This window comes from Oryzias latipes, chromosome 8 (genome assembly GCF_053564925.1).
Source record: "Oryzias latipes strain Hd-rR chromosome 8, Olatipes_Hd-rR_3.1".
Lineage (NCBI taxonomy): Eukaryota > Metazoa > Chordata > Actinopteri > Beloniformes > Adrianichthyidae > Oryzias > Oryzias latipes.
In genome coordinates, this window is record NC_136244.1 from 25,627,236 (window position 1) to 25,646,004 (window position 18,769).

The following is an 18,769-nucleotide window of genomic DNA, read 5'->3' on the forward strand; positions in this document are numbered from 1 at the left end:
GAAATGGATATTTCACGTTGTGACCACAAATTTAAGCTGAGTTTGCAGTTTTCCATAAACACAGACGCAGTATTTTTTAGAAAACTTGTTAAAAATATTTGGCATTTAACAGGAGCATTGTTCATGATTGACTACTAAGACATAAGTATCGGGAGTAAATAACATGACATCACGTTACTGAGATGGGGGGGTTAGATAAGCTGGGGAATTGCTAAATGTTTTGGGAAAAATAACAGAGAGCTGAGAGGGTGACGTCACCGTTCCAGTAAAGTTGAGAAATACTTCAGGGCGTGGCTCCCGCCGGCGTCTCGTTCATACGTCTGATACGCACTGACGTCAGCGTCGGGGCGGGGCTATATAGGCTTGTTTTCCCACTGTTTCGGTGTTGAAGATCTCCATTTTGTGAGAGCCGCCATAGTCTTATTGTCCCAGCGCGCGGAGGCCGATCCGTCATAGAACAAAAACTGTCAAAGTTACCCGAAAGGCTGCCCGATAACCAAGTCATTTTCCGAAAGGAAAGCAAATCTTATCGTATGTCCGCTATCCAGAACCTCCAAACTTTTGGTAAGTCGTTTTTCTGTTGGATCGGCGCAGAGGGTGGGGGTTGGGCGGCCATCATCAAGCTAATCAGGCTAATGCTAACATTTAAATTTGTATGAGGATGAATTGTCTTTTTAAACCATATTTGAAGGGTCTTTGTTAGTGTTTGCTTTATTTTAAACGAAAAACTTTTTCTATAAACTTGTTTTTGTTGGGTGTTGAATTACATATATGAGGATTTTTAAGTTGCCGTTTTTAAATGTCCGCCATTAGGCCTAAAGTAAAGCTAAGAGATTAGCAGCGCAGCTACTTTTCTTTTTTGCCCCCCCTTCTTCTTCCGTTATGCGTTCTATTAGAATGTGGATAGAGGTAACCCGTTAGATGGTTGACATGTTGGGGACTTTACGCTGCTTGTAGGCTTAAATGGCAGCCGGCCTTTAGTTTCGCGTTTGCTGAGTTAATATGCTAACGAGCGGAAGCGGCTAAAGCGTTATATATAGCACGTCCGTCTGCGCAGTTTGGTTGAAATGTGACCCCCTCAACAATACCAAAGGGTCACTAACTTGTCGAGAGCGGATTCCTCTTTAGGACATCGACATGGGGGACTAACGCCGGCAGGCAGCTCCCCCCTCGGGGTTCTCACCCGTCCTCATTTACGTATTTTTCTTCGTAGACCCCTTTGCTGATGCAACTAAGGGTGATGACCGCCTCCCAGCCGGGACTGAGGACTACATCCACATAAGAATCCAACAGCGGAACGGCAGGAAGACCCTCACCACTGTACAGGGCATCGCGGCCGATTATGACAAGAAGAAGCTAGTCAAGGCCTTCAAAAAGGTAACGGAAGCTCCGGCCTACGCAGAGCAGCTGCTGGAGTTCGGCCTTCCTCTCCTTCACACCTGGTATTTTCAATCCAACAGAAGTTTGCCTGCAATGGGACAGTGATTGAGCACCCAGAGTATGGTGAAGTGATTCAGCTTCAAGGAGACCAACGCAAGAATATCTGCCAGTTTTTGATTGAGGTGAGCGGTTCTTTATCACATTCTGTGGCGTCTGATCCAGGTGGGTGTTAATCAGTTCTCACCTTCATTTTGCAGATTGACCTGGCGAAGGAGGAGCAGCTCAAGGTTCACGGCTTTTAGGAGCTGCCAGCGGCCCTCCCCCCTCTTTCTCCTTGAAGGCCACCAAGCGCCCCTCTCTTCCCACCTATGTGCTGCTGTTGCCCTTCCTCCCCCCCTTTTCCCATTTGCAATACCACCAGCTTTTATTAGCTAACACCTGAATTACCTCTGAATGACATGGGACTCTGTAACATCCCCCTACAACACCGGGGGGTGGGGGCGCTCTCACAGAAACGCACCACAGTTCCACACATCAGGGATGAGTGGTGATGACCCTCCCACACACACTTCCTCTTTCCGTGTTGCCCCCTCTTTCTTTTTTCCATTTTTAGATTGTGCCCCGATGAAAAGGCACCATCTCATGTAACATTTTTTGTTTTGTACTTATGTGTTTCAATAAAACAATGAGTCTCCATGGTTTGGAGTGGAGTGTTGTCATGGGGTGGGGTGTGTGAAGGAGGGTCATACTTTTTTTGTTTTTATCCCCCACCCTTCAAAGTAAAACTGCATAGAAACGAGTGTTAAAGATCAGGAGAGCGGGTGACTGCTGTCAGATCACTGCCTGTTCTGTATTCAGTCACTGGTGGGCTGGAAGTCGTAAGGAGGGCTGAGGCATCTCACTGTGATCAGATGGGAGGGAACCGGGGTGAGGGGGCAGTAAACGCATTGAGGCAGTTATTCAGAAATTGACTACACTGGTGCTTAACCTGATTAGGTACCAATCCTCTTTTTCATGGATATTAAGTCCTGTAATGCAATAATTTATAAACATGGCAATGTTTAGTGGATTAAAACCTAAAGCCATGAGAACAGAGGAGGTGGTGGACTGGATGTGTGGTAAATTCATCATTTGGGGTAATAAAGATGATGCAGTTCACAAAGCTGTGTGTGGGGGGGGTGCTTTTGCTAGCAGGAATGCTGTTCTAATGCTTGATGACCTGTTGGCATCCTGAGCTGAACCATAAAGCTCAATTCTGTAGACTTTAATAAAGGTTTGCAGGAAGAACCAGTCTGATCTTTCATATTTGACGCAATGCAAACAATACAAAACATTAAAATGGTTGGTTTAGAGTAATGTTCAGGTTGACATACCGTTTAATCTGCGTTGTTTGCATCTTTAATTATAGAGACTCATTAAAACTGATTATAATATAGTTGTGACTAACATAATTCTGAGAGACCCGCTCTATTTTGATATATTTTCAAGGCGTTTCCAGTTTCCGTAAGGATTTTGATCTTTAAGACATTTAAAACAAAACCTGTCACACATTGGCAGGAGTTCATTAGAAATTGGTTCTGAGTTGTGGGCAGGACTGTTAGATAGCAACCCCACTCCCCTTTCCCGTCCCCCATTGCAGAGCATTTTCTACACCCCAAAAAACTATTTTTAAAGCTGCATTTTTGTTGTCTGCCCCTGATACACAACGATTGTAATAAATACATACTTACAAATGCAAATTTAGGCTTAATTGTATTTCTTTATGTCCACCATCATCAGACAAATGTTGCACGAACTTGTTTTTTTGCTCCGCGTCTTTTAACCCTCACGGGGATCCGTCCGTTTCCACGGCGACGCAGCTGTGCTAACCGCCATCCCGCGAGCCTCGGATTGATTTCAAAACCTCCAGACCATTTCCTTCTCCCTTTGTTTTAAGAACAGGATGAACATGTGGGACTTTATTCAGTTTGCGGGAAAGTCGCTGCTCGTTGTTTACATGGCGGAGGAGGCGGAGCTTAGAGGCGGTGAGTCTTTGTTAGCCTTTGATGTCAAATGGAACAATTGTTGCAGATTTCCATGATCAAAGCTAAAAACAGACCAGATCCTGCAGACACACCAACAGTATATATATTTATCAGGAATAGAAATGCCTTCAATAGAAGCGGAAAAGATGTGTAAGTTTAGGTTTTTAACCTAACAAATAGTTTAGCAAGTTGATTATTTTTGTTGTTGACAGAATTGTAAAAATTGTGTGACACCTGAACGCCTCATCCTGGAGTCACACCATGCAGGTAAGTGTTCAAGTCCCCTTCTGTGCATTAAAGCTCAGCGGCTGCAGCTTTAGACGTTTCTTTTCCTGCCGTTTCTTCTGAGGTGTTGCCCATCTGGGGACTCGCCATTCCTCTGCCCGCAGTGATGATCATCACCGTCAGTCTCTACATGGTTCTGGTGGGGGTTGGGTTTTGGATCCGATGCTGTCTAAAGGTCGGTACCGCAGGCCCGCCTGTTGTCCATATACTCAGCAGAAGTTCCAAAAGTCAAAAACAGAGAATTATAAATGTAAAAACTCATCTGAAAACAACACAGATCTAAGAAATACACATAGGATTAGTTTGATCACTTCTTAGAAAGAACGTCTTTTGTTTCTAGAAGGTCACAATGGTTTAGCAAAAATCCAATATTTCAAAGATGATGCAGCAAGGGACCAAATGGTGAGGTGGTTAATTTTTGATTTGAGCTAAAATAAGCATAATCGTAATTAAAACAACACAGGGAACACTTTGACAATAGATCAAAAGAGGATCAGAATGGGTCTATAAATATCTTTTTTGAACAGCATCCTGTTTCCGTTTTCCTTGAAGCTTAATCTAAGTCTTTTCCTTTAGTAACTCAAACAAAACAGTGCAGGACCATTGACTGTAGATGAGAGCTTGACTGAGTAACCCCGCCCCCTGGCATTCCAAACAGGAAGTACCATCTGTTTTTTGGAAGCCAAAATCCCATAGACTTCTATAGAGAAATAAACTCAGTCATTCTTTTACGTTGTAAACTGACCAATCAGATGCCTCAATGGAAGTGGGAGGAGCCTGCTTGCCCCCACATCCAATGTTCAAAACGTTTGTTGACAGATTTCGTGTAGCCCGCTTTCAAGTAGTAGGAGTGGGGCCGTCCAATGAGCTCAACCCTGATCGGCGAGAGTGGTTGCCATAGCAATGTTTGATTTGATTTGAAATTGTTTAATTCAAGCAATCAAGGAATAATGCACAAAACGATACAATAAGCATTCATTCATTCATTCATTCAAAGACGTATCAAACTTAAGGATAATCAGACTCAAATTCTTACTGACAGGGTCTGACGCCAACATGGCGGCATCCCTATCGCGAGAATGGCGACGGAATGAACATCATTCGGTTGGAGCTGGAAGTAAACTGTTTTCTATGGATGACATCCCACTCACTCAATCCAGTTCTATGATACAGTCAATGATTACGATGTTTCATCCGTGCTCCATCTGATTTTCGCCTTGAAGACTCGACGTTGTGTTGTTGTGTGTCGATGATGAGTTCTGTCGCTTCTTCCTCCCACAGGACCGCTGTTCTTCAGAATGTGGCGGCTGCTGTCCGGAAGTTTCTCTGTGCGAGAATTGCCTCCGATTGGCTGAAATGTGTAACTGCCGCCTGCCAGCCATCGGCGCGTTCCTGCCTAATCCGTGCCTTTCACCCAACGTGAGTGAACAGTCTGCTGTCGTCAGCAAACGGCGACATTAAACCACGTTTCTGCGGTGACAAACGCCCCAATCAGATGATGGGAAATCCTGTCATCAGGAGTCAATCTAAGAAATCCTCAAGCCCAGCAAAGAGTCAGAGTTTTTGTCATGATGCTCTTGATGAGTCAAGTTAAATGTTTGGTTTTTGAGGACGTTGTCTCAGTAAAAGAATCTCCTTTGGTGTGCAGCTCAGTAAAAGTGATTCATCTTATGACTTAATTGGACACAAAAGTTTGCTTCGTTACTTTCATCCATTTATCTGGGATTTCAGAGAAAAACGAGTGACTTTTGTAGAGGTTTCAGTGAGTACATTTGTTAAATGAGAGGTTTTTAGTTCTCATGATTGTTCTGGTACCCCCACCCCTCCATCAGTGTGTCAACCTGGACTGTGCCTGCACCTGCCAGCCTCCCGAGTGCGAGTCCTGCAACTGCCTCTGCTTCGAGATCCGGATCAAGTAGACGACTGAGGTGCCCACCCTGTGGTATTTTACACCTCTAAGTGTTGCCAGATTGGACACTTACCCACCCAATTGGGTGGTTTAGATAATAAATCTGTGTGCAGTCAGGGGCGTATCTCACCTGTGAGCATCCTAGCCGTCAGGGACACCTAATAATAAAATAAATGTGTCCACTAATCTGTTCTATAAATGCAATTTATTTGTGCGATTCTAATAATTATATATTTTTTGTTATTTTTATCTCCAAAAATCTTTGAATTTTTCCTGTTCAAATACAGCACAGCCTGCAGGACTAAACTCTGCCTCAACAGACTGCACTATCCTTTGCAAAGGGCAAATAGGATTTATTAATTTTTCTATTCATTCCATGTCTTCTCTTTCCAAACAGTCCAATTGTTCTTCAAAGATTTAAAGTTCAGTTTTTTTATTTCAACTGCCAAAATGGCGAATGCAATATTATTATAAATCCTTAAATAACGGATGATAATTCATCACCGACGAACTTTTTTAGGGGTTTCTTTATTTTTTGGGGGGGTTTGCCGTTTTTTATATGATATTTGGGCTGGAAAATTGTGACTATCTGGCAACACAGAACGTAGCATGAAACACGGATGTCCGTTACCGAGTCTCCTCTTACTGAGCTCCGTTTGGACTTGTTTTGTCTTCCACAGAGAACGCTGAAGTGGATCTGCTCCACGTCTACCATATGTTGACCAACTTCTCTGCATGAATGTTAGCATACAGTATTTTGAATAAAAAAATCTGTCGGGGAAAACCTTATGTTCTGGATAATCTTTAAAGTCCCACTCCCCTTCATGATTCTGTCATTTCTGGCTAAAATCAATTGTTTTCTGGGACATAGTTTCTGCAGAGCGGCATGCTCTCTCAGTAGCTCAACTCCAACCTGACATTAGCAGTTCAACGAAAATGGCGAGCAATATCTGAGCTATCCAGCCGTACACTTCTGGTCCAGATTCCAGCTCAAACCAGGAAAACAAAGTCGTTCATAGATCCGTTTGTCTGCAGGTGGATGAGTCATAAAGGGGCGGAGCATGGAGTTTATGCCCCACCCATTGTATTTTCTACGTCACAAATAAGATCTTTTTCTAAACTGCATTTTTTGTGAGCTCCTGAATTACAACTACCGTAATTTCCGGACTACAAGCCGCTACTTTTTTCCTGCGCTAACAGCCCTGCGGCTTTTTCAGTGACGCGGCTATTTTATGGATTTAATTGGCGGCCGCCATGTACGTATTTTCGAACTCAGTGAATAGTTTGAATTCTCTATCTAACACCAAGCACGAGGCATTTTTATTCAACACACCTCTAAGCAGCCAAACAGCATGGACTTGACTTCAGGTCTTAGACACTTCAGTCATGGTTCAACAAAACGAAACACGCATGTCCAGCCGCATCCCAGAATCCTTTGGGGCCATTAGACCCAACGTGCACGTGATCGCCGCTACATTATGATGAAGCTTTCAAGTTAAAAGCAATCGTTAAAAGCAGCGTAAAAAAGTCCACCGTCACCAACGGGTTTGGAAAAGCCGGTTTGCTGCGTGACGGAGAGAACAGCGCATGGAGTGGATTTACACTCCATTTACGGTTTCTAAGGAAACCGTAAAAGCGGAATTTTGCTTTGAAAAACTCACAGCCTCCGTGTGAGCTGGAGACATCTTCTCCTGCTGCTCTTATAGAGCTGCGGGGCCGATGGCAGTCTGAAGGCTCCCACACGTAACAACGCACCCGCCCCTCATACACTAAACGTACAGTTTTAAGTCCGATTGCTTTGCACAGAAACGATTTGCTCCATCCACCGGCGCAACGGGGACGAAGTGCTCCTCCTTGAAGTCGCCCTGGCCAGAGGTGTCAGAGTAGATAGGAAGGGGAGACAAGGAGCGCGCGGGGCGGGAGCGGAGCGCAGAGGCTTCTGAATTCTGACGCACGCGCCGCACTGAGGCGCGCGTATCGCGCTGAGGCGCGCGCTTTTCAGTCGCCGCTGCTGTATTTTACCGGTGTGTTTTTTAACCAGTCCTGTTACTCCCATAACGCTGCCGCGACACAAGCGGAAGGAGAGCTTTTCCCGTTCACCCCTCCATGCACTGCTGCTACTTGCTAATTCTTAAACACGTACAACAGTATGGCGAGCCGGGCATTGGCCCCGCCTTTATCCCCTAAGACTCATGGGAAATGTGGAATCGCGGATGTAAATTTCCTCATTATAACTGAGGGATGTAATGTTGATTATATGGTTACTGTTTGTAATTTTATGTATGATACCTAGATTGTCAATAAGTAAAAAAAAAAAAATGAAATAAAAACACCATAACTGAGGGACTTGTGAACAGAATAGAGCTCCATGCTGTTTGTCAGTTGTCGATACACTCAAATACGTGACCCAGAGGCAAAATTGGCACCACCCACAATGCGCTAATGAATTGCACTCACTCTGGGATGCTAGGCGTGATTTGTCAGGATGACAATATCGGCGAACACATGCGCGGCTTGTACTCTGGTGCGGCTTGTGTATGTATAAAAGCAGTCAAACACGTGAATATGGGTGGGTGCGGCTTGTAATCGGGTGCGCTTTGTAGTCCGGAATTTACGGTAATTAAAGAAATCCTAATTTTAACCTGTCCTTTATGTTCTCCATCTTCACTGGAACATGTTAAAACACCAGTTTCAAAGATGAGGCGTGAAATGAAATGAACAAAATTGAATTTCTGCTCGAACAACCTCTAAACGTTTTATTCGTCAAGGTCTGTGGGATCACACTCACGGGAAAATCCATCGACCTGATTGCTTTCATGTCCTGAACACAGACGGACAGGCATCTGCAAACACTGAGGAGGAGTTTATGGAGAAAACATGCAGGGGGCGGAGCTAAGAAGAAACAACAGAAGGAAACAAAGGCAGAGACAAAACTGGTACCGACAGCCTCCACTAGTCACTGAGGTGGTGGTAGCCATGGTGGCAGGAGAGGGGGTGGAGACTTTGCCATTCGTCCTGCTGCCGCCGCTGAAGGTCGGCGCCAAGATCAGCCCCGCCGTCCGAGTCAAGAAGTCCCGAAATTGATCCAGCTTTTGAAAAATCCTCCCCACGTCTGCTTTTCTGCCCCCGGATAAACTGCTTGTATGAGGCAAGATGGCCACCTGGTACCAGGACCCGTTCTGCTCACACACGAGCGGCCCGCCTCCGTCACCCTGAGGGGGAAACAAGAAGCTGCCGTTTTCACACACACTCCAGATTCTTCCCAACTGCAGTGAAAGTTACCTCAAAGTTTAGGGGGGGGGGTCTTATTTCACAACTGTGTATACAAATGAAATATACTTTAAAAATCTGCCAAGTCTAACATGTAGGTAAAGCCAAAGTCACATGTACCAGCTGGGCTGGGGGTGGGGGGCGACCTGCAGGTTTTTGGGGTTTTCCGGCCTGGGGGGGGGGGGGGGGGGGGGGGGGGGGGTTGTAGAGAGGAGCGGCTGCATTTAAAGGGGGAGCACAGGTGTGTCTTGCAGTCCCCCTGAGGTTCGTATTGCCCCCGCAAGGGACATCATGAAAATGGAACGTACCACTATCGTGCATTTAGTGAATGAATCACGAAGTATTTGTAATGCAATTTCCACTTCTGACACACGGATGATGCTGTTGTTGGGAGTATTGGCTCCTTACTGAGCGCGCACACATGCTGCACGCATAGGGATGCAGGCGGTACATCAGTGCCCGTAGGACGTCCACACAAACTGCACTCACAATATCCTCCTTTCTAACAGTCGGGCTGCAGCCAGGAGTGTGCGCGTAATGAAACAATGAACATTTTCTTTGGATTGGCTGAGCGGTCTACGACCTTGATGTTCTGTGTGAGCCGCACAGGCCTGACCATCTTTCCAGCCGCACCTTTGTCCCAAAGACTTTCAGCCGTTTCTTCCCTACAGAAACAGCTGAACCACCTTCAAGAAACATCTTCAAAGTTCCTCAGCATCTGCATGAATGAGTAAAGCAGATATTACCAAACTGGGCTGCCGTCCTCAAATACTTCCGAGCATCAGGGGCCTTGTGGTAGAGTGACCGCCCTGAGACTGGAAGGTCGTGGATTCAAACCCAGGCAGAGTCATACCAATAACTTTAAATATGAGACCCAATGCCTCCCTGCTTGACACTCAGCATTAAGGAATTGGATTGGGGGGTTAAATCCACCAAATGATTCCCGAGCACAGCTGTGTCTGCAGCTCACCGCTCCCCCAGGGGAGGGGTCAAATGCGGAGAACAAATGTGACAGATGGCATGATTTAATTTAATTTTATAGACCAAGTTCGTGTGAGTATGATGAATTTGCAAAAGAGACAACTTTTCTGTTGCACAGAAAACAAATCAGGAACAAAAACACATTTCTGTGCATTAAATGCATCCACCTTAGACTACGACATGAAAACAATGAAACGTGCAGGTCTTATTAATTTACCGGAGGCTTTTCCCTAAAACCCCAGGTTTAAGGAACATTTAATAGACAGAACTTTTGAGACTGAGATCGTTTACCGACTCCACTGTAAACGCTCCAGTGCAGATGGAGGACCTCAATGACCCGTTCCCACAGCTCTGCACCGTAGTCTGGACCTCCTGCAGAACCTGCTCTTCTAAAAATAAAAAACAAAAAAAATAAAATGGGGGGCAGTGAATTAATGACTGAATGATCCCCGCCCTTCTGTTCTGGGACAAATTGCTGTGATATGAACTCACTTCCTCCACGTCCAGAACTCCAGCCTGCAGCCCAGCATGTTGTTCCCACAGGAAAAGTTCTTCCGTTGTCCAGACAGATGGGCTGGATGTAATTATTCAGCACAGCAACATTGGACCCTGTCTGGTTGCTCAGAGTGATATTTGTTACATTCAGTGACACCTCAAAGGGGTTTGATCCATTCTGCTTCAGACGACCCAACACAACCGTCCACTCAGACGCCACAGGAGGACTGTGGATGCAGAGAAAATGTATTTAAAAACGCTTTAAGCCTTTTATGTTGCATCAAAGACAAATTTAAAAAAATGAAAATTTCCAAGCTTCATAAAGAAACTGAAGAGAGAAGACTTTGGTTTGGGGGAGTTTGAACTCACCCTGAGAAGCAGTCAGCGCTGCTCAACACGTAGTCTAAAGACACCAGCGTTCCGCCGCACACGTGCTGTCTGTCCTTCTGCAGACTCGCCATCCACGGCCACTGACCTGCAGTCGCCACTGAACTTCCTCCTGAAACACGGAGGTTCAGTGGGGCTCGTCCACAGACCACAGCTGCAGGGGTGGAACGTAAACAGCCTCTTATTTTATTTTGAAATTCTCCATTTGTGTATTTTTAGAGAAGCAGTTGTCAGATCCTATAAGCATTGTAGAAACAGGAGTTTACATTTTGTTTGAGTCTGAAGGAGGTCAGTGGTTCTGAGGATAAGTGGCGGCACCTCTGGACACGACACACTGAGGTCACTGTCAGTTCCAGTGGAGGTGAAGGCGATAAAGCCCGGCTGATTGCTGGTGATTTGGGTGTTGATCCAGGTCTGGTACTGGGACACTCTGGTGTAGACTCCTGGGAAATTAGGTTCAGCACAACCTTCCCCAAAACTCACAATCCCGGCTTGGATCCAGCGGCTGCCCTGCTTCCCGACCAGCGGACCTCCGGAGTCGAGCTTTATGAAGCAGAAGCATTTTATTTTGAAGCCGGTCAAGAGGAAAGCTGCGTAAAAAGGTCTGGTGAGCAGCAATGATCACCTGACATGCATCTTTGCCTCCCTTCTGTAACCCGGCACAAATCATGTCTTCAGAGATTTTGTTTTGTCCAAAGTTGCACTGACACTGTCGATTTCCCACAATGGGCACCTTCACTTCCTGGAGATTTTGAGGGTAAGGAAGGGCTTCTGAGGAGATGGAGAAAATCATTTAGCATTTAAATCAATAATTCCTACAGTAAAGTAACTTCTATGTTGACAGAAGCATTCCTTAAAAGTTCATGTTTAGAACGTAAAGTGCTGTAATCATTTCTGCCTCCTGAGTTCACCCAGAGCAAAATGAACCCCATTTAAACTCAAACCCTGCCTTCAGAATAAGATGCACCTTTTTGTCTGAATGCTCAGACCTGCAGCACTGGAATTTACTAAAACCAACGTTGAGCTGAATATTTTTATTATTTGACATTTTATTGAAGTTTGGTTTGCAGTCAAATCAGGATCAGCTTAAAGTGAACAAAAAACAGATTATGAATTTGAAAACGAAATAGAAAATTTGAAAATAGTTATAAACTTAAAAGTTCACATTGTAAACCTGGAAGAAATATTGAAAATTTGAAAAATAAACAAATAAATACATCTGAAGAAATACCAAAAAAAAAAAAAAAAAAAAAAATCATCACCACAATATTTGGCTTTTTGTATTTGTAACTTTAGTTTTTTTTTTCTTTCATTTTTCGCTGTTCTTTCAATTCAAAATTTTCCTTTTTGGGGGTTGACCCTTACTTCACATGGGGGCGGGGCTTTAAGCCCATTTGCCACCAGGACATGATTGGCGTTGGGTGGCAGTGGTTATGGTGACGTCGATTCTGCGCGGACATGACGTCACCATGACCACAATCAACTGATGTCAACCATGTGCTGGTAAGCTATGGGCTCAAAGCCCCGCCCCCACGTAAAGTTATGCTCAGCCATTGGCTGTATGTGAGAAATGGTCTAAATGATTTTGACGTCACCTACAGAAAATTATTTTTATTTCCAGGTTCACCCAAATTTGGTCGCCATTTTGTCACAATACAGACGTTGCCATATTGGCGCCAGATGACGTCAGTAAGCAGCGATTGGTCCGAGTTGGACAACGTTTCTATGGCAACCACTCAGGAGTGAGCTTATTGGAAGGCCACACCCTTACCACTTGAAATTGGGCAACATGAAATCTGTTAATCAAATGTTTTGGACGTTGGCTCCACCCACTTTTATTGAGGCTCCTGATTGGTCAGTTTACAACTTTACAACTCCAGAAAAAAAGAGGATTATCAAGAACATGTTAAGAAAAAGGTGTAAGAGGCAGAATGATGATTCTGACCAATAGAATGACTGAGTAACAGCTGTTACGGTCAGAGTTTCCTCCTGGCTTCCTGGAGCCAGTGACTACTTCCTGTTTGGAACGCCATGGGGTTGGAGTCACTCAGTCCCGTTCTCCCATACAGCTAATGGGCTCAAATCTGAAAAGTCTGATTAAAAACTGTAAATTCAGGACAGAAAGTGAAAACAAAAATTGAAAATACCTGTTACAAATAAACATTTATTTTGATTTGGCAACACTTTTAAGTTTATATTTTTTTATTCAAGTTTTTCAACATTTAAAATGCTTATTTTTTACATTTTAAATATTTCTGTCATGTTTGCAGAATTGACTTTTGAGCTTGAAACTGTTCACAAATGAGTTTTCATTTTAAGCTGCTCCGGATTTTGTGCGATTACCTAAAAATATGAAACGGCGTTTCAGACATCGTGTCCAAATCCCAGATGTTTGTCACTTCTCAGCTCAGAATCACCAGCAGGAAGATTATTAAGACTTTGTCCAGGTTGTTGCGTGGATAAAAGCCCAAACTGACCGTTGGATGTTTTTTAGTTAGAGTTAGAGTAAACTGCTGACTGCAGAAGTTTCTGTTCTGTGGCTTTAATTCTTCATCAAAAGGGGGTTATGACATCAGACTAAAACTGCACCATAAATTCTAAATCTATGCCTTTGTCAGAAGATATTCTTATCTAGTGAATTCAGCTCTCCTCTTCTCACATATTTTTCAAAGGATCTACTAATTCTTTTTTTTCTTTCACCTCCAATTGCGATGTTGCCCCAGCCGGTGACCCAGCACTCCACGCCGCTGTAGAAGCTGCTGCCTGAGGCGGCGAGGCAGACGGGGGCGATGTAGGCGGTGAAGGTTACTGGTGAGGAGAGCTTCAGGAGGGCGATGTCATTTTCATTCGTTTCGCCTTTGTAGTCAGGATGAATGATGACCTCGGCTACAGTCCGGTTGACCTCATTAGGGTTGGACTCCTGCTGACTGTGACGGCCCAGATATGCGGTCAGGCCGGCCGGGTTGGCGCTGAGGTCAGCAGAAGACAAAGTTCAGATCAGAAGAAATGCAGGCTTGACTGGACGCCTCCTTCCACCGGTCCTCACCCCGGAGCGCAGTGAGCAGCGGTCAACACCCACTGGTCGTTGATGAGGGACCCTCCACAGTACTGCGAGGGTCTGTGCAGGCTGACCTGCCAGGGCCAGCTGCCTGGAGGGGCTTCTTCTCCCCCAACTATCCTGGTATTGAGCCGCGGCTGACCGCAATCTGAGGAGACGAAGACGATGAAGCGTTCCGGTCTGTAGATGAAGACCACGGCTGTGTCCCAATTCCTTCACTACCCACAACTTAGTGCACTTTATAGTCCGGATGAACAGCTGTGTCCGAATTCCCACCCTAACCCCTAACTACTAAAAAACGACATGGTGCGGCACTATGTAGTGCCCTTAAAAGCAATTCGGGCTTCTGGGAACTTTCTAGGGCACTGCATTCTGGAATTGTAGATTGGGAGAGCACTACAAAATGGCCAACGCCCTTTACAGTATAGTGCACTATATAGTGAGTAGGGAAGGAATTGGGACACAGCCTACAATTCCAAAATCGAGCCCCAAAGAAATTTCCCAGAAGGCTTTGTGAAAAATCACTCAGTATGCTCACTAGATTAGCAAATATAGACCACAATGCATTGCTTTTGAGTCAAATTTCATGCAAAAAAATGTATGTTACTATTTTGTCTTATAACCATCCAAACTGTAGCCATCAGAACGCCATGGATTCACAACAAGTCTTTGTAAAATGTTCATATTTATTAGCTTTTTTACAACAAAACAAAAATAGCGAACATTAACGCTCACAAGATTAGCGCATATAGACCACAATGCTTTGCGTTAGAACAATTTTTAGTTTGAAAATTTTTTTTTCTTTAATTTTCCTTTTAATAACCATCCAATCTGTAATCATCAGAAAGCGCAAATTTATAAGAAAGTCTTTGTGACATTTATTTTATTTGGCTTTTATTTCAGGAAATCAGAAATGCTGTCCCGCACGTTAGGGGGTAGCGAGGGAATTCAGACACGGCTAATCGGCAGACTGATAACAGGAAGTGAGCAACAAAAAAACAACAACAATTTAAACAACGAAGTTTTGTTCAAAACAAAAAAATTTCACTTTTATGGTTTACTTTGCAGATTTTTTTTTAAAAAAACACTCAACTGTGAGCTAAAACACAGTACAGCGTTTTTCAGAGTAAAAGCATGAAAACATTTTTAACTTTTCATGCTTTTGTTAAGGAAAAGTTTAGCTGCAAACCAGAAAAGCTGCAGAATAAAAGCTTAAACTTATTCTTTTCTCATATTTTCAGTAATAAACAACAACAAATGATGCATGCACACATTCTGACCGTTCTTCCTACTTAAAACTGTTTTTTAGCAGTGAAATAATGATATAGGAAACTTTTACTTACCAGAGTTTTGTGACTCAGATTCTGCAAATATCACAAATATCAAAACATCAAACATTTTGAGCTGCAAATTTGTCAATACATTTTTGCTTAATGAAACAGCGTTTAAAAGCAGTTTGGAGGTTAAGAAGTGAAGTCAGCAAGACAGCATCACTTGCACAGAACAACTACCACTGTTTAAACAATAATGAATATTTTTTTAGCAATAATCAGAAGTTTATGGTGACAAATCCAGAGCGCCGACCGATAGACTCGTCTTTCATTTAAGATGCAAAAACAGAGCTCACACCTTTACTATTAGCTGTAAGAGCCGAGAATCCAACAATCAAGACCAAGAGAAAACAGAATTTATGCGGTTCCTTGTGTCTGAATTCAGTGGTGTTGGCCCGACAGACCCGGTTCTGATGACGCTTACCTTTAGCCAGCAGGGTCAGAGCCATGGCCACAAAGATCACTTTGAAAGCCATGTCGAAAAGTTCTGAAAGGTTTGCCGTTTTTCCTCCTACATAAATAACTTTGGACCTTCCTCTGTCATTCGAACACACCCCTTCAGGTCCAAACCCCCCAATCAACCTGAGGTCACCACACCGTCCCGAGCTCCACTTTGAACTCTGCTGGAAAATCGTCCTCGAGCTTCTGTGTTTTTCCAGCTGTTTGGAACAAATACGCGTGTCTTCTTCAGGCATAAGTATTTCAAATTCTGCGGTGACAAAAACAATTGTGACTCTGAAGCGGCAATGGACACTAAAAGACAACCTCTGACCTGACAGCTCGTGTTTGGCTGGTCTGACTCAGAGGTCAGAGGTCAGAAACCTCCAACGCTGAAAGAGTCCTTTGGTCCGGTTCCTCACAGAACAAAACCCCAACAATGTCCCACTTTACCATTTACAAAAAGGATGTTATTATTGATTAAAAATAAAAAGGTGGTTTTAAATATTTACAATAATTAAATGAGTTCCTTTCAAAATAAAATACATGCTGTGTCTAATGAGATCCTCCTGCTGCAGCAGATTTACTGGAGTTTAAAAAAGGCAAGAAAGTCATTTTCATTTCATTTTCAAAGGAATTTCCAACATTATAATTCTTTTTTTATATTGAATGTAAAGATGACAATATTGGTGTAGAATCCTTTTGTCTTTTTCTTAAACATGTAAACGGATTTCTATACTTTAAAAACTTTGTGTCTGAAAATCAACTAGACACTGTTATACAGCATAATAACAACAATAACAAATAACAATAAAAAATTTATAGATTAATTTATTATTATTTTGCTCAGTTATCTAACATAAATACATAAATATTGTATTAATCTCTACAGGGAATTTGCATGCCAGTCTGCATACTTCCATCAGAAAACACACACAGTAGATTAAAAACACATTAAAGGTAAAATAAGTATAAAAAATAAAAAATGGAATAATTTACCTGATAAAAAATAATCTAAAAAAACAAAAACAAAAATGTTCAATATTTAGACATAAATGAAAAAAAACCAACTAAATAAAACTGCAAAACTGATTATTTATTGGAGGGAAAATGAGCCAAGATGCAGACCGCTCTACCCCTGGGCCTCTGGGTAATCAATAGGAGCACCTATAGCTGAAACCTGCTATAGCAATCACTGTCATTTGTTCCAATGTCCTCAGCTTGAGCTCTGGACGTCTTTTTTTGTGTGGCGTTGTGGCGTCCCTAGTTTTGGATCTGTACTGCGGATCATTTTTACTTCTGGGTCGTTAAGTTCAGGACGAAGCAGAATGCGGTTGGTGCTGCTGGAAGAAGACATTCCTGCAGGAACACGTCACCTTCCATGCAGAATGCTGCAGAATGCAGTTGGCTTCAGATCAGGTATGTGCAGACATGCAGGTATGCAGCGTGTGATAACCATCAGCAGAGTGCCTAAGACAATCTAATGGACTTTTCATTTTATTTAACCTTTAGTTATATGCGCCAAACATCTGATGTTAAAAGAGGCACTTTTTTTATATTAAGGCCAACTTTTTTTAAGCATTTGCATTTTTCTTTACAGACGTACAGCAGAGCAATGTTTTTTATTTTTAACTGTGGCCTGCTACAGTGGAGGAAATAAGTATATGATTATTTACATTTATTTGCATATCATTGCTGTTCATTTCATCCTGGTTTTGTGGCTTTTAGGAGTTGTAAATATAAGATTAAAATAATTGAAATTTAATGAAACAGTTGCTGCCCCTGTACTGTATACTTTGAAATTTTTTTTGATTGAGTTATACAAAAGAACACACCTTTTCATGATTTCTATTTTTTTAAAGGGTCTAAATATAAACATGTATTTAGGAAATATTTATGTCTTACAATACATGTTTGCTATTCGAGCAGCTTTACTTCCCAGCATGCTTTTATTTTTATTTTTGAAGAAAATATGCACATTTTTTATTAAAGACACAACACATGTCATATTTGTGTTTATTGGATATTTTAAGTGGAAAACCAACACGTACAGATGAGAAACTCACAAATAAAAACTCATTGAGGACAAAATGGCTCCAACGGTTGTCTGGAAATAACACTTTTATCAGAAAATAAAAGAAAAACTCACCAACCTGTTCCTGCTGTCTTTGATTTGACTGCACACCTGGACACAAAAAGGTAATTCGCGGCCACGCGCGCGATTGGTTAGCAGTAATCCCGCTTCATTTCCGGTTTCTGTCTGACGCGGTTGAGGTGCGTTTAAAGACAATATGTAAAATAGAATTTTCCCGGATCGACCCCCCCCACATAGAATTAAAAAAAAGTATTTTATTGATGCAAGTATTTCACAAACAATCACGCCATTTCTGTCAGTGACTTCCATTTCAATGATAGGTAGATGAAAACAAGTAATACTTTAAAAAAGGGGACAAAAAAGTTTAAGTAAATCAAATAGATAAGAGCTCCAAAGATTTCACACACAAACTGTCAACATGTACACAATACACCTCACATGCACACACGTATGCATATAAACCACTTCACGTAAATCGTGTCATACTATTGGTGCAAAGGTGAGCTGACACCTGTGCTCAGGTAAGTGTTTGAGTTCTACTTATGGATGTTGGACTGTAAAAAGAGGTGCCCGGATACCCCCATATCAAGCCCTCCGCGAAACAAAAGCAACACCCAGGGCCCTTGTGGGATAACAGATCAGGGGAGTCTACTCGCCTGGAACCCCAACGTTGGTCACCACGTGGGGGGCGCAGTGGCATTGAAAATGCAAGCTCCAACCCAGCCAGAGAACAGCCCTCCTGCCATGCCAGGGGGCTCAGCACACGACTCTACTCACCAGAGAGCCAACCCCCAGCCCCACACCAGCAGCACCACCACCTGGGAGTTTTGAACATCGCCCCACCCCAACCCCAGGCGTGAACCAGGGCCCCCCAAAAGAGAGCCACCCCAACGCCCCAGGCAACCACCCAACCGACCCACAGGAATAATATGGCAGTATCAGTTTTAATGAGATATAGATGGTATCAATTGTTGGTGATTTGTTAAGTTTTTGCTCCAACAAAGTTAGTTCAAAATACAAAAATATTGACATTTGTCTCACATTTGAACCACACATTTGTGACATGAATTAATGACATAATTAAGAATTAATAATCAACACATTTTGTTTTCATTC

At 43.1% G+C, this 18,769-nt stretch overlaps 3 protein-coding genes across 5 annotated transcripts; 2 read left to right on the forward strand and 1 right to left on the reverse strand.

Moving 5' to 3' along the window:
- The first annotated feature begins 315 nt into the window (after positions 1 to 315).
- eif1 (eukaryotic translation initiation factor 1) lies at positions 316 to 2,667 on the forward strand. The gene is made up of 4 exons (XM_004071146.4): positions 316 to 564; positions 1,214 to 1,377; positions 1,461 to 1,562; positions 1,638 to 2,667. The coding sequence occupies exons 1-4, from the start codon at positions 534 to 536 to the stop codon at positions 1,680 to 1,682; spliced, it is 342 nt and encodes a 113-aa protein (XP_004071194.1). The 5' UTR covers positions 316 to 533; the 3' UTR covers positions 1,683 to 2,667.
- A 543-nt stretch (positions 2,668 to 3,210) lies between these two features.
- si:ch211-198p11.6 (uncharacterized) lies at positions 3,211 to 6,382 on the forward strand. 2 transcript variants are annotated; one of them, XM_011477770.4, is made up of 6 exons: positions 3,211 to 3,404; positions 3,617 to 3,671; positions 3,754 to 3,864; positions 4,971 to 5,108; positions 5,522 to 5,631; positions 6,279 to 6,382. In XM_011477770.4, exons 2-5 carry the CDS (start codon positions 3,666 to 3,668, stop codon positions 5,606 to 5,608), a joined length of 342 nt encoding a protein of 113 aa, XP_011476072.1. In that variant the 5' UTR covers positions 3,211 to 3,404; positions 3,617 to 3,665; the 3' UTR covers positions 5,609 to 5,631; positions 6,279 to 6,382. The 2 variants fall into 2 exon arrangements, with proteins under 2 accessions (XP_011476072.1, XP_004071193.1); XM_004071145.5 differs by having other exon boundaries at positions 3,212 to 3,404; positions 5,522 to 5,617.
- A 1,945-nt stretch (positions 6,383 to 8,327) lies between these two features.
- Positions 8,328 to 17,661, reverse strand: LOC101158445 (polyserase-2). 2 transcript variants are annotated; one of them, XM_023957297.2, is made up of 11 exons: positions 15,545 to 17,661; positions 15,133 to 15,153; positions 13,778 to 13,937; positions 13,432 to 13,700; positions 11,357 to 11,502; positions 10,998 to 11,274; positions 10,714 to 10,885; positions 10,502 to 10,571; positions 10,342 to 10,423; positions 10,141 to 10,238; positions 8,328 to 8,810 (listed from the first exon to the last, which is right to left on the reverse strand). In XM_023957297.2, the coding sequence occupies exons 1-11, from the start codon at positions 15,813 to 15,815 to the stop codon at positions 8,463 to 8,465; spliced, it is 1,914 nt and encodes a 637-aa protein (XP_023813065.1). In that variant the 5' UTR covers positions 15,816 to 17,661; the 3' UTR covers positions 8,328 to 8,462. The 2 variants fall into 2 exon arrangements, with proteins under 2 accessions (XP_023813065.1, XP_023813063.1); XM_023957295.2 differs by having other exon boundaries at positions 10,342 to 10,571.
- Between the last annotated feature and the right edge of the window lie 1,108 nt (positions 17,662 to 18,769).

Excerpts from the sequence above, each read along its gene's own strand:
- LOC101158445 (XM_023957295.2), bottom strand. The coding sequence starts at position 15,815 with ATGCCTGAAGAAGACACGCGTATTTGTTCCAAACAGCTGGAAAAACAC. Across the intron at positions 10,886-10,997 it reads CCTTCAGACTCAAACAAAAT|CTGTGGTCTGTGGACGAGCC; the intron begins GTAAACTCCTGT and ends CCACCCCTGCAG. Across the intron at positions 10,239-10,341 it reads GAGTTCTGGACGTGGAGGAA|AAGAGCAGGTTCTGCAGGAG; the intron begins GTGAGTTCATAT and ends TTTTATTTTTAG.
- eif1 (XM_004071146.4), top strand. The coding sequence starts at position 534 with ATGTCCGCTATCCAGAACCTCCAAACTTTTG. Across the intron at positions 565-1,213 it reads CCAGAACCTCCAAACTTTTG|ACCCCTTTGCTGATGCAACT; the intron begins GTAAGTCGTTTT and ends TTTTCTTCGTAG. Across the intron at positions 1,563-1,637 it reads TCTGCCAGTTTTTGATTGAG|ATTGACCTGGCGAAGGAGGA; the intron begins GTGAGCGGTTCT and ends TTCATTTTGCAG.
- si:ch211-198p11.6 (XM_011477770.4), top strand. Across the intron at positions 3,865-4,970 it reads GGATCCGATGCTGTCTAAAG|GACCGCTGTTCTTCAGAATG; the intron begins GTCGGTACCGCA and ends TTCCTCCCACAG. Across the intron at positions 5,109-5,521 it reads ATCCGTGCCTTTCACCCAAC|TGTGTCAACCTGGACTGTGC; the intron begins GTGAGTGAACAG and ends CCCCTCCATCAG.